At 51.9% G+C, this 19,502-nt stretch overlaps 1 protein-coding gene across 1 annotated transcript; it reads left to right on the top strand.

The window, feature by feature from the left end:
• The first annotated feature begins 2,658 nt into the window (after positions 1-2,658).
• On the top strand, positions 2,659-19,496 carry LOC122394540 (neuroglian-like). Its single transcript, XM_043391493.1, has 18 exons — positions 2,659-2,675; positions 3,455-3,570; positions 7,424-7,617; positions 7,968-8,107; positions 8,616-8,777; positions 9,046-9,702; positions 10,184-10,275; positions 10,690-10,843; positions 11,276-11,443; positions 11,880-12,204; positions 12,606-12,840; positions 13,399-13,517; positions 13,826-14,012; positions 14,781-15,051; positions 15,418-15,736; positions 15,967-16,182; positions 16,482-16,605; positions 18,202-19,496. Exons 1-18 carry the CDS (start codon positions 2,659-2,661, stop codon positions 18,288-18,290), a joined length of 3,585 nt encoding a protein of 1,194 aa, XP_043247428.1. The 3' UTR covers positions 18,291-19,496.
• Positions 19,497-19,502: the final 6 nt, after the last annotated feature.

The raw sequence follows: 19,502 nt of genomic DNA, 5'->3' as shown, positions 1-19,502 counted from the left end.
TTCCCGACTCGCTAGCTCAATTTGATCAAGAGTTATTGACGAAAAACTAATATGACCTTGATGACGTCATAAATGACGTCACGCAAGGTCAACATTGCAAAAGTGACGCATCTAACCTTGCAAGGAGTGCATCAAATCACGATTCTGTGTGCTTGAGATAGTTGGAGATCGTTCCCGGCGCCAGAATAGCAGCTTTCATTTTTCCCCATTGACTTATAATGGTGAGGTCACGAAAATGACCTGATCATATGACCTTTAGGAAAAATCCGAGATATACAAATTGTGGGACTCATAATGGATACTAGATCCTGCAAGTTTCATTTCCCTGTGACATCTCCTAGCTGGCAGTGAGGGCGTTGCGAAGTTGCGACATCTGAAGACCGTGCAGAGGTTCACTTATGACGTCATAGGTCAGTGACCTGACCTGACCCAAAAATGCGGTTGGCGTCAAAAGATGCGGCTTGGATCAAAGGTCAGGTATGCCAAGTTTCAGCTCTCTATCGCCAGCGTGTTCGGAGCTATCGCGAAAAAACCCTATGGGGGGCGGCACCCCCCCCCCTCGGCCGGCGAGGGTTAAAGGGACCCTCCCACCTTCAAAAAAGTTAATGAATTGGCATGAAAGTGATGTCGCTCAGTTCAAAAAGAGCAAAAACGAATATCTACCAAATTTCATCGAAAAATATTCACCGGTTTTCAAGATATTAGACTTTTACTTTTGTTTACTTTTTGGGATCTCCGCTGTTCCTAGCGACTTTATTTGAAAGTGCGGCATTTGTTGCGCGTTAAGCAGCATATACCCCGCGTGCTACAAAACGTTTTAGTCAAACATTAAACGGACGTTGGAAAGCCTGATGACGTCATCAGATTCCCGTAATGGTTAAGAGATAGGGACCACGCTGGTCCCACCCTGCAAGTAAAGGGAAGAAATTTCTTGAACACCATAAAGCTGCGGGGGTTGCGACCAGGATAAATGGTGGTTTCTGAGCCTGGCCGCAAACTTGGCTATCTCAACTCAAAACTAATGTTAAAGGTAGTGTGCCACCTTTGAAAGATTTCCCATTTTATTTTTCCTAGGATAAGAAGCTTCTGTTTTTACCTAATATCGCCAAAAAAATCAAAAATGGGCCTGGAATAGTGCCTTTTTCGCCTAAAAGTTTATCGGTTTTTAGATATGTATAACAACTGTAGTGGGCTCACCTGCAAACAGGCGTCGGGCAACAATTGCGAATGCGGCGCACTTGTGACAATAAGCAAAGGTCATTATAGTGTTACGACCATATGACGTACGGGAATGAGTTATCAGCTGTCTAATCGTAGACAACACAATATCGAGCCTTAAACTGTAAGCCCGTATTGGTATTGTTTCTTTTATTTAGCTGTCAAACATTATTTATGGTTTGAAATATGATTTTATGTAAAATAATTGATATGAAAAAGCCGTCTTATAAGTTATGACCCCATTTCACCACACGCAAGTGGCAGAAATGACAATGATCAGCTGACGCATTTTTCTTGGCCGAAGTCAGAGCGCGCAGCCCGACGCACCACCACCGCACCACAAAGTATGAGCAGAAGCCGCGCCCAAAGCCAGGGCCCCGGTAACGTGAGGTAGCCGAGTCGAGGCAGCGTGCGCTGACCCAAGCCGGGGCCGCAGCTTTGGGCGCGGTCTACCGCATCCCCGCGGGCTATCACATGACACCGGGAGGACGCGCGGCTCCGGCTTGGGTCAGCGCACGCTGCCCTGACTCGGCTACATCACGTTACCGGGGCCCTGGATTTGGGCGTGGTCTACCGCACCACCTAACAGGCGTGTTCGAAACCGCAGGAACTGATGATGAACGGGTTTATCGAAACTTGATTGGATGAGCATATCGGTAATAGCGATTTCAGTGTGTGCATTATTGTTCATAGTGGTGTGAAATGTGGTTGGGGTACGACCGACAACCCGTCGGGGCGAATTTCGCACTGGGGTACTCAAAATTTGAAGAATTTAAGACGTTTCCATGAGTTTTGAAGGTATGGATAAGTTCTAAAAATCCGGTTCTCCTTATCTGGGCCATTAACTCCATACGGTCCAAGAAAGCTGGCACACTACCTTTAAGGTGGGAGGGTCCCTTTTAAGTTGTTTCGGCCCTCACCCCTTCTCCTTCGATAACATCCTCATCCTCATATGAGTCCTCCCTCGGTCGAGCTTGCTGGCACCGCCGCACCGATGCGCGGTACTTTTAAGATCGACTGGTGGTGACTGGCGGCGAGCGGCGGGTAATGGGTATCATGCCGCTCGCCGACATCCTCCACGCCGTGGGTATCGGACCGCGCGGGCACATACAGCACGCTATCCGACAGTCCGTCGGAGAGCGAGGTGGACGACGGCGAGTGGAATAGGATCGTCAGGGAACCTGGGACGAGAAGGAGTCTGTGGCGGCGGCCGTCGGCATCGAGCGGCTTCTCTCATGTCTCATCATCCATCACAGTCCCAGCGGCTGAGCGCCGCCGCCGCCGCCAGGGGCGCTGGTGTCTCAGCCGCCAGGGGCGCTAGTGTAGCTCCAAGCCGCCGATGGACAGAAAACTGTTCCGAGTCGCGACGAAGGGTGGAGCTAGAGAGACTGGAATAGGCTGTGGGCTCGCTCTGAAGGGCTGACAGGGCACCGGTGAACGATGGCCCGGCTGAAGCTGTGGGTGAGGCGGACGTCCGTCCTTGTGAGAGCGTGCCCAATGTGAGAGGTGTCGCCTGCGAGCGCCTGTCCCGTGAGAGCGTGTCCTGTGTGAGGAGGCGCTACTGCAGCGCCGCGGAGCCACCCATGAGCGAGTGGGGACGGCTGGAGGTGTGAAAAAGAATCGAGTTGAAATGCAGGAGGTCAATGTGCAGGAGGGTGGACACTCGATGATAGATTGGGTAGATAGTGTCCTCTAATATTGTTTTCTGATGTGTTTGTTGGCCATTGGCAATTTGCAAAAATCTGATAATTGCCACTTGTGCCAACGGACCTCTGTGCTGGCCACCAATATGGGCTAACGCATATTAGGTCCCATGATTGGACCTGATACAGATGGTAAACATTTCACTTGCTTGTGCAATGTTTACATCTCATTCGTTATCACCACGGTACCAGGCATCGTTTCTGTGTACACATCTAGCGCTCATACATTCCAGTACGGCAGTCACGCTTATGCTTGCTCCATACAGATTCCCAATATTGTCATGCAAGTGCCAAATGCCATATCATATCATGTGATTGTGTCGGTCGCTTTGTCGCCTCTCTTCTTCCTTACCGCTTCCATTACCACGGCAGTACTGCACCATCTCACTACTGGACATATTCCCGAAACGTCACGTGTTGAGCTACAATACACCACTGCCATCGATATGGTGCAGCTATCTGGCCGCTGCACTATCGTCTCTGCCTGATCGGCCCGGATGTCTGACCCACGTGTGTCTGTCTGTCTGCGGCAGGTTCTCCTGGTTCAAGAACGGCAAGCCGTTCCACTGGCAGGTGTACGACAAGCGGATGTCGAAACAGCCCGACCGGGGTACCCTGGTGATCACCTCACCTAGCGACGAGGACATAGGTGAGAGAGCTCAGACCACTGCATGCCGCCCCGCGGCCCCACGGTATCAACAAGCTATCGGACACGAAGTGGGCACTCACCAGTACACATTTTGCCAGACACAATCGCTGATAAACTCCTCAAGGCACAGGTAGACGCTCCACACACAGCTCTGTAGCCTTTCACAGATGTCAAAAGGTGTACATGTCCGCCGCAGTGAAGACGAACGATACGGGGCAGCTGCCATTGACAAATGTAGATATTCTCAGAAGTCAGATGCAGCTCGTTTTGGTTGCTCAGACTCTGTGTCATCAATCTCACTTCTCTGTCAATTGCTCGGCGATTGGGCTCCGAAGTCCTTAATGTAGGGGCTCTCAGTTTTGAACTTCGACGTGACTTCATCTGTGATCTACTTCAGCAATCAATAGGTGCTCAAAATACCTATCTTGTTGATAGGGTTCGTGTAGGTACTTAGCCGTGACGTCACGCAACTCGCCCCGACCCTATCAGGCGTCGGTGACGCACGGTGTGAACTACGTTCTCTTTTATATTGTTGGAGAGGGTGGGTTTTGTAGCGTAGTTGGTTAGGGCGCCCGCGGTGGATATGGAAGGTTGCTGGTTCGAATCTTGTTGTTGACCAATTTGGCATCTAGGAAGCAGATTGCATCAATATGCCGAAGCCGATGGTGCCGGAATCTGAAAGTACAATAGCAGAAGCAGCTCCAACGCATTCCTCTGTTGTGATATTCAACCTCAAAAAGTGTGTCGCGACTTCAACCGAATAAGTGAAACCAGGGAAGACCATGTATGGTGCAAGAAAAAAAATGAAGGGCATTGAAGAAAAGCTGTCATTGACAGCGGCAGGCAGAAAGAAGTACAGTGCCGAAAATTAGTCGAAACCACTGAAGAGGAAGTTGGTATGAAGAATTTCAAACAGGATAATAGAACAGTCCTGCTCCCAGCAGAAGAGGATTACACTATCGCTGCCATGGGCAAGAAAGGATATATGAACAAACTTGTGATAGAGCGTACACCAAATTGAAGAAAGGCCCAAATCCGGCTTGTGAAAACAAACTAGCAACTCTCCCAAAGAGGAAAAGGAACGGGGGACATCTCATGGACAACAAAAACGGAACCAAAAGCACAGCATGCCTCCATATGTACTCGGGGTTAAAGATATACAAGCTCTAGTAAGCTGCCATTGATGAGTTTCCTGTCTCCTCCCCTAGTTAGTTTCGCGTCACTATCATCAACCCATGATTGGGCCTTGTGACCATCACCAAACTCACAGATGGCAAGCTTCGCTGTGGTGAGTCTGTTCCCCAATGTGCCCACTGACAATGTGCCCTCTGGGCATAGCAAGAAACAGCACTGTAATGTGACAATGTACTGCCAGAAAGAACGATCAACCCGGCGTGGAGAAGTTTCCCATCAACATCCACGGGATAAACCAATGGCAACAGTGTCCCTTCCATACAACAAAGGGCTGTCGGAGGAATCGAGTTGAAGTTGCGGAGCATACAACATCAGGACAGAATTTGGAAGTGCCACAACACCCCGCAGTCAACCAAGAAGGGCCAAACATAGAATTGCATGTACTGCATATACGACACCACGCGTAAAAATAACGATGCTAAAAGTCGGAAGGTATGCATGTTATGAATAAATAGATACTATAATAAAACATGGCACATATGCTGAACTTTGCATATACGACACCACGCTTAAAAATAACGATGCTAAAAGTCGGAAGTTATGCCTGGTTATAAATAAATAGAGACTATAATAAAACATGACGCATATGCTGAACTTTGCATATACGACACCACGCGTAAAAATAACGATACTTAAAGTCGGAAGTTATGCATGGTTATGAATAAATCTATATTACTATTTGAGGAGGGTGCGTCTGTCCGTTACCGAGGTCCCGACTTGGTGGTGCTTTGCGTGGACTACAGGCCAGAGCGTTGCACCTAGCGCGGTGAAACTTGCACAACTTATAGATCAAGGATGCGCGACGTGCCTTTGAGGGGTCTCAACTCGATCGGATTGATAGGGAGCGCGTGGCGCGTGCTCAAAAAGTGCAAATTCGCGTCATAGACTTTACATGTATAAATCGGCGTGCGAAATCGGGCGAAAACGGCTAATTTTGGCCGACACGGGTCCAGTTCCCGTGCAATATCTTGGTGACCAGGGGTCCGACCGGCACGGGGAAAACAGCATCGTGTACAGAATTGAACGGGCTATTGAATGGTGTGCAATGCAGAGGATAGCACGCGCCACGTGCACCGGAGAGGGCACTTTTATTTGAAAAATTGCGGTTTTTGAGGGATTTTGGAATTGATTTTATTTTTAGGTGACCGTTAAATGGAGCGAGTTAAATCAACGCCTATTTGCAAGAGAAAGGTACCGCCTCTCATATAAAAATTGTGAAAAGCTGATTGATCCAAATCAAGGTGGTGCAAATCACAGGAGAAAATGGTGTTTGTCAATTTTGTGCCACTTTATTAATCACACGGGGTTTGCTGCATAACCTGATACCTTTGGCAATTGAATATGGTATCATTGGATAGAGCATTCAATTCTGTCCAATATTCACTCTTCATTTTTGCATGATTAGCAACAGTATCCTTAAAAATGTAAATGTTCCAAACCATTACATTGTCATTTTTAGCGAAATTCATCGATGGCCCTCAAAAGACTTCACGCCAGTTTTCGAATCATTCTAAAGTAGAACGCATGATAATACGACACGGGCACCTCGATGCGATGTATCTTTTTGTTTTCTTACAAAATGCTTGGCCGTCAAAAAGCAATCGAACGAAATGGATATCTACCAACCAAATCGACACAGACCAACCCAATACCCACGGGTCAAAAAATCCCCCTTCGCGTTGCGGAGCACGCGGGTAACCCTAGTAGAGACTATAATAAAACATGACGCATATGCTGAACTTGCAGACACGTCACGCCACTATGCCTGGTTACATACAATTCTCTGTGTATCACTGCAACGCCAACAGTATTAACAAACAGCTAGCGCATCTGCGGTCCCTCGCTCCACGGTACGAGAAATATCATGTCTTTGGATTATCGGAGACTTGGCTCACCGACAAAGTGGCGGACTCGGAGCTACAGGCAGCGTTCCCCGACCATACGTGGTTCCGCCGCGACCGTGGAAGCCGCGGCGGCGGCGTGGCGTGTGCCGTGCGCAACTCACTGGTACCCATCCGGCTGAGGGATCCGGCTGGTGTCGAGGTATTACTGATTCACCTCGATAAGTTATCGGTAACCGTAGCGATATGCTATCGGCCTCCGAAAAATAACGACGCCTTGGCCAAAATAATGGAAGCGTTGAGTACTGTGAACGGCCCTCTGGTAATAGTGGGGGACTTCAACATACCAGAAATAGATTGGAAGAAGACAGGTTACGCTACATCACCGACTTTGCGTAGACGGACAGGAAGAGCGAAGGGCTTCCTAAAGAACTTTAACGGAATGCATTTAAAGCAATGGGTCGACAAGCCAACTAGGCGTGGAAATACATTAGACCTTGTGTTGACAAGATCTCTTCATTGTAGCAGAGTAGAAGTTAAGGAAAGTCTGTTGAAAACGGATCATAAAGAGACCATAGCTTGGTTCAATATAAAGAACAGGAATGGCACAGACAAATGCCAACAGTATTAAGTGTTTCTTGAATGATGTGTGCTGTGTCTAATGTCTATACTGAAATAAGCTACCCATAATTTACGTTAGAAAGTGGGCGTTTTTTTTTTTTTTGCCAGGGTGGTGGTGTGAGTGATTGTTGTGAATGATATCTTCACGATCAAGACCAACGAGCATGGCTAACTGACCCCCCCCCCCCTCCCGCCAGGAGCGTACCAGTGCAAAGCGACCAACGAGCACGGCACGGCTACGTCCAACTCCGTGCACGTCCGGAAGTCGGACCTGAACTCGTTCAAGGTGGCGCCACCGGTCACCATGTCAGCTAACGAGGGAGAGCCGATAGTGCTCAACTGCGAGCCGCCGGAGGGCTACCCGGCGCCCCTGGTGCACTGGATGTACCAGGTGAGGGCAGAGAGAGTCCCGGAGAACGGCGGAGGCCTGTCGGAGGGCATGAGGGACGTTTGAGTGAGATTTGGGATGACTGCGCTCGAACTGTTGTTTACTGGCTTTGATCCACCGCTATCTCACTTACCCGACTTTGACACGGACCTCGCCCGCCTCTCTCTCTCTCTCTCTCTCTCTCTCTCTCTCTCTCTCTCTCTCTCTCTCTCTCTCTCTCTCTCTCTCTCTCTCTCTCTCTCTCTCCCTCCCTCTCTTCTCTCTGCCACTGGTCTGACTCTGACCTGATGTTGCTGTACCTACCTGATCTTGGTGCGCCCCGACCTCACTAACCGGACCGTGATCCGCCACAGGGTGACGGCGGCTCTCTGTCGAGCATCAACTCCTCTCGGAAGACGGTGGACCCTTTCGGAAACCTGTGGTTCAGCAACGTGACCCTGAAGGACGCCAGCGAGGGCTTCGTCTACGCCTGCTCGGCCACGTCACCCTTCCGGTGAGCCATTCCGCCCCGCCGGTCAGCGCCCTAGCGACATCAGCACTCCCTGTCGGCGACATCAGCACTCCTGTCGGCGACATCAGGCCCTGTCAGCGGCAATACTGTTGGTGACATCAGCAGCCCCTGTTGGCGACATCAGCAGCCCCTGTCAGCGAAATCAGCACCCCTTTTGGAGACAGTCCCTCCCTTGCACTCTTAACTGCACATGTTAGCGTCCGCAACCGGGACTTTGCCATTATTCAGTATCAAGCTATTATCAAGCTACATCAAGCAAGCTAAGCTATCAAGCTATCATATGCGATTAAAATTGCGTGTTTTACATGTTTGATGCTATTTTCTATAACCCTAAAATGAATTGTGACTGTGTTCATGCTTTCCTCGCGACTGCAGATTTCATCAGCAGTGTCTCTCTGCCCCTAGTTGTTATATAACCTCCCGCTGGTCCCCGTTCAGACGCTGTCCTTGCGCGGAGCGCTGACCCTCCCTGGACGCCTGTGTTCACCAGGAGCGAGTACAAAGTCGGTAACCGCGTGAGTCTGAACGTGCTGCGCACGGGCAGCGTCAGCTCCAAGAACAAGCGGCAGCCGACGGAGCAGTACGTATCGCCCAAGAACATCGCAGCCATCAAGGGCAGCACAGTCGAGATCTGGTGTATCTACGGCGGAACGTGAGTAGGAGAGCGTGGGGCGGTGCTGGGTTCTGAGGCGGGAGGGAGTAGCCAATGTCAGGGTGGTGTTTAAATAGTAAGATGCAGCGAGAATGAATGAGTAGACACAGGCCGCGTAGAGTTAAGGGAAATACCGGTTTCATCCAGCCCAGAGTTAACTTTTTGATCATGCTTAGCTCGTCTTGGTCAAGTCACTCAGGCACATCTTGTGCTGTTTTCCCGAGGCGCTAGATCGTTCGATCTCACACTGATCCAACCTTCTCGGCAGGCCGCTGCCACGCACCCAGTGGCAAAAATCCAACGGGCCGCTAGACCTTAGCGACGGACGCATCAAGATGAACAACTTCGGAAAGTCGCTGGTGATCCGGAATGTGGACTTTAGTGACGAGGGCGAGTACGTGTGCACGTCCAGTAACGGCGTGGGCACGGCGCAGACACGCTCCTTCAAACTGCGCCTCGAGTCCGTGCCCGAGTTCACCAAAGAGCCCGAGGTGAAGAACGCTGCCGAGGGCGAGACGGTGGTGTTCGAGTGTGACGCCGTCGCCGTGCCCAAACCGGACATCAAGTGGACGCACAACGGCCTGCCGCTGAGCGAGGCCGAGCCCAACCCGCGCCGCATCGCCACCCCCAACAAGATCACCATCCGCGACCTGCGCAAGTCGGACACGGGCAACTACGGCTGCAACGCCACCAACAACAACGGCTATGTCTACAAGGACGTGTACGTGAACGTGTTGGAGCTGCCGCCGGAGATCGTGAAGCGGCCGCAGGACGTGGCCACGGTGCAGGGCACGGACGTGGAGATGGTGTGTGAGGTGTTCGGCGCGCCTCTCCCGGAGGTGAAGTGGCTCTACGGAGGGGAGGACGGTGACGAGAGGACAGGGGGACGGTTCCAGACCGCTCCAGACGGCACGCTCACCATCAAGTGAGTATGGGCGGGGTGGAGACAGTGGACGGGCGGGAATGGTGAGGAGGCAGGTAGATTGGGCGGGTCGTGTCAAGTGATACGCGTTTACTTTTTTTAGAACAGTTAGTTCTTTTAAAGTTACACGCTGCGGCTTGGTCATTGCGAGGATTCATTTCTTAGTTGGATTTAGTGTACGGTAGTTTTTATCTCTTTTTTGTGTGTGCCAATAACTGCTCCTTTTCATCATGCTGGGAATACGCAGGCCTTTCCTACTTGCAGCAGTTTCAGAACGCTCACATTAATGTGATATCCATTTCATGCGCCAAGTGAAATAGAAGCTAAGGCTCCTCCCGAGTGAATCCGTTTCGACTGCCTTGACATTTTCCATGTCTTGTCTGTCCCGATTTCATTATATGCTGCTGCCGTTATTCTCTCCTCCCTCGACTCCGACGTCCTGACTTCCTGGATAGCCCGGTGCTCACGCTGCCCCCGTCCACAGGCGCGTCTCCTCGTCGGACGCCGGTACCTACATGTGTCTGGCCACCAGCCGACTGGGCAGCGACCAGGCAGAGGGAACGCTCGTCGTGAAAGGTGCGTCAGGCCCAAACAGACTGTCCCGGCTTAGCACGGTCAGACCCAAGCCTAGGCGGGCTTGTGATGTGCAGAGGGGTGGGGTTAAACGGGGCTGGTTACCGCGGCTGCCGCCTGCCCGTCTGTTTGGGTCTGTGATTAGGTTTCCGACTCTCAGTTTGGATGTGATATAGTGCCCCAAAGGTTTTTTTTTTGTAAACAAAAGTTCGGTGTTTCCAGATTTTGTAGCTGAAATGAATCTCCTCATACGGGTTGATTTGAAAACTAAAATTTTTCTTCAAAACACATCGAGTAAGCTGTATTACACCGCTTGTTATCTGTCCCGATTTCATCTTCGTCTCACTGGTCCCATCAAACCACTGACACCCCCCCCCCCCCCCTCTTTGTGCGTCTGGGTCTCTTTCTACCGCGCAGAGCCGACCAAGATCACACAGGGCCCGGAGGACTACCAGGTGGTGGCTGGCAACTCCGCCACGTTCCGGTGCACTGCCACTGTCGACCCGACCCTGGAGCTGAGCATTGACTGGCTGGCCGACGGCGTACCCATCAACTTTGAGACTGAGCCGAGGTGAGACCGAGAGCGGGGCTAGACCAGGGACAGAAGGGCGAACGGTGGCATGGAAGGCTGGGAAGGCTTGGACAGGGTGTAACGAGCTTTATGGCGTTTTTATAGCACTATGGTATGTTGTCAGTGGGTAAAGTGGTGTCTAATAATGAATGGGCAGAGCGGGTAAACAGAGCATGAAATTTGATATGGACTTTTGTAGTTGCCTCATTTCTTAGATGTGAAACATATTTTTTCGATTTCTTCTCGAGAAATACCTCTCGTTACTTGGTTTAGACATAAGCTGATCAATCAATTGTGCATTATTTATGTTACTGCTCTTTTATTGACGTCATGCTTCATTATTGGTCCTGAACTGGTCATGCGCGGTGACAGTGCTTGATGCCCGTCTCCCTGTCCTGACACTGACTGCGCCTGTTTTTTGGCGTGCGGCAGGTTCATCCAGACCTCGGACAACTCGCTGACCATTACCAAGACGACCGAGCTCGACTCGAAGCGCTACACATGTGTGGCCTCGACGGAGCTGGACAGTGCAGAGTCCAACGCTACGCTCAAGGTCGAGGACGTACCCAACGCGCCCGTCTTCAAACACGCCACCTGCAGGTGCGCAGTGACGGCCGGGCTGTGGCGGGGGAGGGGATGTGGGGTAAACTGGAGGAACTATTTGGTGGCGTGAGAGTTTCGTTTGTTTGTTTGTTTGTTTGTTTGTTTGTTTGTTTGTTTGTTTGTCATTTGTCAGAGTTTGTGTGTGCATGCGTTTTTTTTCCAAAAGTTAGAACAAATGCCAGTCAGATTGCATGAATGAAAACGTCTACGTCTTGTTGGGTTCGGGAAGCAGCTGGACTGGGATTGATGAATATTGTGGTTTAATGTACCGATAGCTTAAATAATTGATGTTACTAGGCCCTGTGAGTCAGTTTGGGGGTGACTGACTGCATCACTTTCTCTACTTCTCTGTGATATATCCACGTGACCGCCCAAGCCCTCATTCTGCATTCCCCAACTTTACCCACGTGTGTCCACCCCACTCGCCCAACAGGGAGCGTAGCGCCGACGTCGAGTGGGCCCCGAACGGCGACAACCGGGCGCCGATCCTGCGCTACATAATCCAGTACAACACCAGCTTTACCCCCGACACCTGGGTGGAGGCGGCCGAGACCAAGAGCTCCGACAACAGCTACGTGGTGTCGCTGAGTCCGTGGTCCAACTACACCTTCCGAGTGATTGCCGTCAACCGCGTGGGACCGTCCCTGCCGTCCGGCCACTCGGAGGTGTGCACGACGCCGAAAAATCTGCCCGAGAAGAACCCGGAGAATGTGGAGGGTCGCGGCACGGAGCCCGACAACCTGGTTATCCGCTGGACGGTGAGTGAGAAAAGAGGGAGACTGACTGTCTTCAATGACGTTTGGGAGAGAATGTGGGGGGATGAGAGGGTGTACTCATGGATACTGGCAAAATTCAGATATCGATCGATAGAACTTTATGTAATAGGGCTAAGCAACATTTCGATACACTGATGACATTGATAATACGAAAATCACTTATGTTTTGCATTTTTTTCTTCTTCCTGGCTGCTGCCTGGCCCTCGCTGCAACGGAGTATAAGATAAGCTGATGCGCAATACCCTATATTACCATCTTTGCCAATTATACACCCCAATACCAAAGTGTCATTTCTCAGAACACTAACGCTAGGGATCCCGCTTACATTCACTTCTTGTGACTGACTAACTGACTGAAACCCTGCGCTTCCCGTCCCAACACAGCCGATGTCTGAGATCGACCACAACGCGCGCAAGTTCCGCTACCGCGTCTACTGGAAGCGTAACGACACGGATGACGAGTGGAACCAGGAGGTGGTGACCGACTGGCGCCGCAGCCACCTGCTGATCCCCAACCAACCCACCTACGTGCCGTATCGGATACGGGTGGAGGCACAGAACGAGCTGGGCGAGAGCAAGGTCTCGCCCGTGGAGGTGATCGGATACTCCGGAGAGGACGGTCAGTTGGAGGGGAAGGGGGGGGGGTGGTGCGAGGGTCGGTCGGAGCGCTATGTAGAGGGGAGGGGAGGGTCCTAAGGGTCAGTGGGAGCGGGGGGGGGGGGTGGTTGAGTCATAAGGAGCGGCTGCGGAAAATTGGGAGAGCGATGGTGATGAAATGTAGTGATCTTGGTTTGGGTGTGTCATTTGTTGGGTGCTTTGGACCGATGTCGTGATCTATGGGATGGTAGAGGTGTTGATAAAGTTTTGATTACCGAACTAGGGGCTAATTGTGAGCTCAGTGAGCCAGCCGCTCTTGTGACCTTTTGATAGAGTAAGCCTGTCTTCTGGCATATTTACTGAAACCGTTTTTTTTTTTGTTAGGAACAACGGCTCTGGAGCATCTGTGGAATGCCCCGATTATTCAATGTTCGTCAAATATGTCAGCTTTTGTCAGTTTATCACTCTCAACTTACTAGTTGACCGAATACGCCAAGAACACATTACTTTCGTACTATTTCGATACCGGTGTTAGGCGTCACCCCCGAACCCGCCTCACCGCCGCCGCTTCTACCCACAGTACCGACGGCGGCGCCAACTAATTTCCGTCTGGTGCAGATCCACGACGGCAAGCGAGCCACCTTCTCCTGGGACCCGGTGGACAACAGCACCCTGCGCGGAGAGTTCCTCGGTTACCGGGTCAGTGGGAGCGGGTGGCTAATGGCTACAACGGGTACAGGAAATAAACCTGTTCGATATCGAGTGACAGGGAATTGGGGTGCATGAATGGTATAACTAGAGAAGGGTGAATGAGAGGCCCCTTGCGGGTGTAACATCCCGTGTAGCGCATTTGCTGCGTTATAGTTGGCGATGTTTTCAAAACTTTTTCAAACATGACACTCGACCAATGCCGTAGAGTAGCTCAACACTGCTTATCATCGTTTATCCTCCACTAGTCTCGTTCTGTTCACGTTTCGTCCTGTTCACTCTGTTGCTTCTCCACTCAGATTCAAACATGGACGGAGAGTGAAGGACGCGAAAAGATGCGCAAAATGTCCTTCGAGTCGACGGCCACCAAGGGCCTGGTGGACAAGTTCAAGCCTCACGCGCGCAACAAGGTGCAGATTCTGGCGTTCAACCGGGCCTACGAGGGTCCGCCCAGCGAGGTGATCACCTTCAACACGCCAGAAGGACGTGAGTATGGGAAAAGGGGTGACCGTGGGACTGGTATTTGGAGCGGAAGGGGTTCTGTGCAGACATGGCACGGTAGTCATGGTGAGTGGGCTGCATCTACTGGCTTAGTGTCCTTGTGGTTTCTGATTTTCAAAAACATCCTGTTATGTAGGCCGTTTTCTCCCGATATTTTGTCCTTGATCACCGAGAAGTTCTACTTTGCCGATACTCTTATGTTATGAAATGCAGGCGCTGACCCCGCCCTGTGGGCTGTGGTGGCTAGTCCCGGTAGTTTTCGCGTCAGTGGTCCGCCCTAGATTGTATCACCAGACGGACCTGCCGCAAGTACACCAGTCCATAATGCCTCCCATGTTGACAGGGATCTTGATTATTTTCCAACCAATGTGTGTTTTACGATAGTCGTTTTACTTCTGCCCTATCATTCTTCCCTCGTTCCGTATTTTAGACCGGAAAGACCTTCATTTCTCGTACCGCTCACCACACCAAATTAGCATAATCGCCAGGATTTAGAGCGAAAACATAACGTTTGACCCTACTTGACGACCTACTTGATACCATTAGTTTCCTTATCTGCTCTGGTGTCGATTTACAGATCGAGTGAATATGTTGGTCAGTACGGATGGTTTGAAACGACGCGCGTCAATGGCGCATCCAATGTAATACCAAACTGTTTTTTTATGAAACGCGTGAACTTTTGGCACAAGAGAGCTGCCTCTGGCTGTGTCTGGCCCGGGAATAGCCTCTCACTCCTTCCCGCTCGTGCCGCAGGACCCAGCGCCGTGGACTCTCTGGAGGCCATCCCGATGGGCTCATCTGCCTTCTTCCTCATCTGGAAGAAGCCTCTCGAGCCGAACGGCATCCTGACCGGCTACAAGATCCAGTACCAGACGGTGCAGAACCTGACCATGGGCCCCCTGCTGGACCGCACGCCGCATATCGACGATCCGCGCGTCACGCGGGCCAAGCTGGCTACTCTGAAGCCGTCGACCAAGTATCGGATCCACGTGCGCGCGCTGACGGCCGCCGGAGAGGGAGAGGCGTAAGTGGATCGGGATGGGAGAGAGTTGGGCAGAGGAGGGGTTAGAGAAAGGAGATGGGCTGGGGTGTAGTGGGTAGCTGAGAAAAACGTTAAGTAGATATAAGCTGCTCACTGACGAGCTGAGGTCGGGTGAGTCAATTGTCAATTTATGGCGTACACTATAGCCCTGTCGTCCATGATTTGGATTTCCCTTATTTTACCAGCTTGCACCTTCTTCGACTACTTCATTCAGCAACACCAGCCGCGTAAGAGTCGTCAGCCCTCCACCCATTATGATACCCCCTAGAGCACCTGAGACCCTGAACCGAGGCCCTAAAACATGACCCTGCACCAACTCACCCGTCTTTATTCTGCCCATGCCTCCAGGTACTTCATTGAGCGCACCACGCGCGACCCGATGCCCCGCCCGCCGGACCGTCCCAGTCTGGTCTGGTCACACGTGCCCAATGACGACGGCACCGAGGGGAACAACCTGAAGATCACCTGGCTGCCCAACACGCAGGGCCGGCCGGGCTCGCACTTTTTCGTCCAGTACCGCCGACACGGAGAGAGCGACTTCCAGAAGACCCCGCCCGAGTACTACAACGATAGTATCGTGCTGCGGGACCTGGAGCCCGGAATGGTGTACGAGATCAGGACTGTGTCCGTGGACGGCGTCTACTACCAGGCCTCGGATATTGAGGAGGTGGGTGAACGGGGGACGGGAGGGAACGCTCCGTACGGTGACAAGAGATTCATCCGATTGATGGTGGTTAATTTGGTGTATGCGCATTTGTGTGTGTATTCATTTTTACCTTTGAATATTACGTCAATATTATTTGGTCAAATGATTTAAGTGTTATCAGTATCACGTCAATCTTGTACTCCTATCTTGTACTCCATTCTATTAACACCGCTCATCCCCGCGTCTCTCAGGTGGAGACCTACTCTCCGAACGCTCCGTACGCTCGTCCCGTCGAGTCCGTCCACACCTCGGGCTGGTTCATCGCCATGATGCTGGCCGTGGCACTGCTGCTTCTGATCCTGGTCCTGGTCTGCATCGTGCGCCGCAACCGCGGAGGAAAATACGACGTTCAGGACCGCGAGATCGCGCACGGGAGAGGAGACCTCTACCCGGAGGATGGCTTCCAGGTGAGAGCGGAGAGAGGGAGGGAGGCAGACGGACTCTTGTTTTGATTCAGGTGTCTGAGCGTTATCCTGTTTCGTTTATTTTATTTTATTTTATTTTATTTTATTTTATTTTATTTTATTTTATTTTATTTTATTTCATTTTATTTTATATTATTTTATTTTATTTGTTGGGAGAGGGCCACCAATTATTTTTCCCTTCTTCAGAGGATGGAGTACAACTGACCACATTTGAATCGTCAGTTGATGTTCGGTTGTGTTTCTCTGAGCACCATTCCCTCCGTTCTGTCTCGTGTGTGCAGGAGTACCAGCAGCCGCTGGAGGCGAAGATGCCTCCGGGCGGTCGCGGCAGCGTCAGCTCGGACGTCAAACACCCGCACGAGAGTGACACGGACTCCATGGCAGAGTACGGCGACGACCCGGCAGGTCAGTACGGTGACGACCCGGCAGGTCAGTACGGTGACGACCCGGCAGGTCAGTACGGTGACGACCCGGCAGGTCAGTTCGGCGACGACCCGGCAGGTCAGTACGGTGACGACCCGGCAGGTCAGTACGGTGACGACCCGGCAGGTCAGTACGGCGACGACCCGGCAGGTCAGTTCGGCGGGCGCCGAGAGTCGCCGGTGGTCACCAATCACTGCTGCCGGTCACTCTTAGAATACAGCCAGTCACCGCTTGGAGTGTGATTGTTCATTTTTACCGCCTGCGCTTATAATTGGATTTAGTTTTATACATGTTATTGATAAATAGCTTGTTTTTAACCCGTAGAATGATATTTTCTATGTGTGTATTATTAGATCAGTCAACTTACCACCATATTACGTTGCAGTTTTAATGCCTTATATAAAGTTGGTTTCATAAATTAAGCAACAGTATAAATCTTTTTATTATGCTTGTGTCCACTTTTCAGTATATTTGTGCACGAGCTCGCTTTTTATCACTAGATGTGCCTTTCCGTTGTTGGTGGATGACACGTCACCCCACGCCCGTTCGTGTTTACGTGACCCAATACATATGACCTAGTCTGCCCCGCCCCTCCCCACGTGCACCCCTCCACTGCATGGTGCGAACTGTTCCACCGGGTCGCTCCCCGCGCGACCCTGTCGGAGCCCCCGGTCGCCTGGTTCGGTTGTCCCGCCGCCGCCCGGTTCCGTTGTCTGTCTGTGTGCCCGCCGGCCGTCCGGCTCCGCCCCTCACGGCTCAGCTGTGTCCCACTGACGGTCCGGCCCCGCCGCGCCGTCGCAGAGGGTATGAACGAGGACGGCTCGTTTATCGGCCAGTACGGCCGCGGTCGGAGGCAGCACGGTGCTCCGATGCCGCCGCCGGCCGTCGACAAAGTCGGTACCTTCGTCTAGCCGCCCGCCGCCGCCGCCGCCACCGCCGCCACGCACGGTCTGTAGCTGCCGACTGCACGTCCCCGAGCTGTACCCACGTCCTGAGCTGCTTTATGTGTCCCGTCCCAGATTGTTCCGCCTCGTCCCTCGCACGGTCCGTCACCGGGAACTGGTCTCCTCAGCAGCTTTGTTCTGTGCAGAGTCACTCCTACTCCTGTACCGTACTCACTCCACGGCTGCGTCACCTCCTCATATCACCTCACGCCACCCGCCTCTCGCCCGGCTCCTGTCTCTTCACCCGCGCCCCTGACCTCCCTTGATTAAAGTATGTACTTTTTTGTCTAAATAGGCAATTGTAGATATGTGTTCATTTGCCTAATATTTTGATTAATTAGTTTTCTATAGCCGTTAACTTATGTTTGTCTTGTTGAGTTTCGTGGACGATTACCACAATCCTATTTTGTTAAGTTCCTGTATTGTTGCTTATCTTCATGTTGATTTTGATTCGCCGTTCTGTTGTTTGTTCTATGTATGTTTTGTCTCTTCTTACCGATTTGCTTATGTCATCTTCTTTACTTCTCCCCTTCACTACTCGGCTCGTCACCCAGTCCTCCACATACCGGCCGGCCCCGTTTCCCCGCCTGCTGCAGCCACTGCTCCCTCACTAACTCTCCTTCCCCGTCCACAGGCCGTTTCACCGAGGACGGCTCGTTCATTGGTCAGTACGGCGCACAGAAGCGCAAAGGCTCGCCGCCCACGGGTGCCGCCTACGTCTAGTGAACGATGAACGTCTCCGGGGAGAACTGCCGGCCTCGCGGGCACCAGGAGAGGGCGAAATTCTCGCGAAATTGCGCGGAAATCGTGCGGAAATCGCTCGCGTTTCGTGCGTAAGTCGTGCGAGACTGTGCTGCTGCGTGGCGTGGTGGGAAAGTGCTGGTGTTCGGAGGGGTGAGAAAGGACAGGAAAGGGCCGCAGAGGGGCCAGAAAACTGATCTGATCTGATTTGAAAGATCGTGCGTCCCATCACTAGATCTGAGATTGATTGATCTGAGGCACCGATGATCTGATGTCACGTCTAAGATCTGAGATGAAGGATCTGAGACGAAGCGTCTACCCCGGGATCTGAAGACGCGGAGAGAGAGAGAAAGAACGATAGCATTCCTGTGCGCTATTTTACCGACCGCTTCTGCCGTACCCGTGCCGGCCTCGCGGCGCGGTCGCTGGCTGCGCCTGGCAGTGTTTCTGTGCAGCTATGATTGTTTCCGGCGCCGCTGCCGGGGCGTGACGCCTCCCGATCATGCCAGATCATGTCATTCCTGTCTGGGCGAGCCTGTACATACATATATTCCACACACATATGCATACCGCCACGTCGAGCGCCGCCAGAAGAGATCTCCGGTGGTCGCGCTGGCACCGTTATCGTAGCTCGTGACAAAGATTGGCCATTAGTACTTTTGGACCATTAAGCATTTGAGTTCTATTCAGGCTTCGTCATTATCATTTGAATGTGTTCGTCTTTTTATGACAGGCTCACGACTTCTGGCGCTGTGGAGCTGCACTTTTTACGGCGAACGGCAGCCAGCCGTCCCTTCGTGAGCGAGAGAGTTTATATTTAGTGATGGCGTCGGTTTCGTGTTTTGTTGGTTAGTCCGTTACATTATCAATTTTCCATTTTTGGTATGTCGGGCTCAGCATGATTTGGCTGAGCGTATGTGTGTTGATACATTTGTAAACGAGGCGCGTGTTAAGTGCCTAGAGCGTTAGTTCTTCCGCGCGAGTCGGACAGGGTTCGGTCGGGGCTTGGCTGCCGCAGCCGCACCGTCGCTACGTCAGCGTTTGGCCGCTGTTTCGCTCACCGTTTCCGGCTATCTGCACACTGTGTTCTCTTGTGTCGTTCGACGCGCGCGATCCGCCCCGTTCAGTATGTAGGTGTGAGAGTGACGTGCGTATTTTGATGTCAAATAAACACAGTCCGAACGCCAACCGTTC

This window comes from Amphibalanus amphitrite, unplaced genomic scaffold, assembly GCF_019059575.1.
Source record: "Amphibalanus amphitrite isolate SeventyFive unplaced genomic scaffold, NRLGWU_Aamphi_draft 000597F_arrow, whole genome shotgun sequence".
NCBI lineage: Eukaryota > Metazoa > Arthropoda > Thecostraca > Balanomorpha > Balanidae > Amphibalanus > Amphibalanus amphitrite.
The sequence above is the reverse complement of the archived record's forward strand: the minus strand, read 5'-3'. Positions and strand labels throughout refer to the sequence as shown.

What these genes read in the sequence shown, in the direction of transcription:
- LOC122394540 (XM_043391493.1), top strand. An exon ending in GGGAACGCTCGTCGTGAAAG is followed by an intron (nt 10,276 to 10,689) that starts GTGCGTCAGGCC and finishes TCTACCGCGCAG; the next exon opens with AGCCGACCAAGATCACACAG. An exon ending in ACCCGGAGGATGGCTTCCAG is followed by an intron (nt 16,183 to 16,481) that starts GTGAGAGCGGAG and finishes TCGTGTGTGCAG; the next exon opens with GAGTACCAGCAGCCGCTGGA.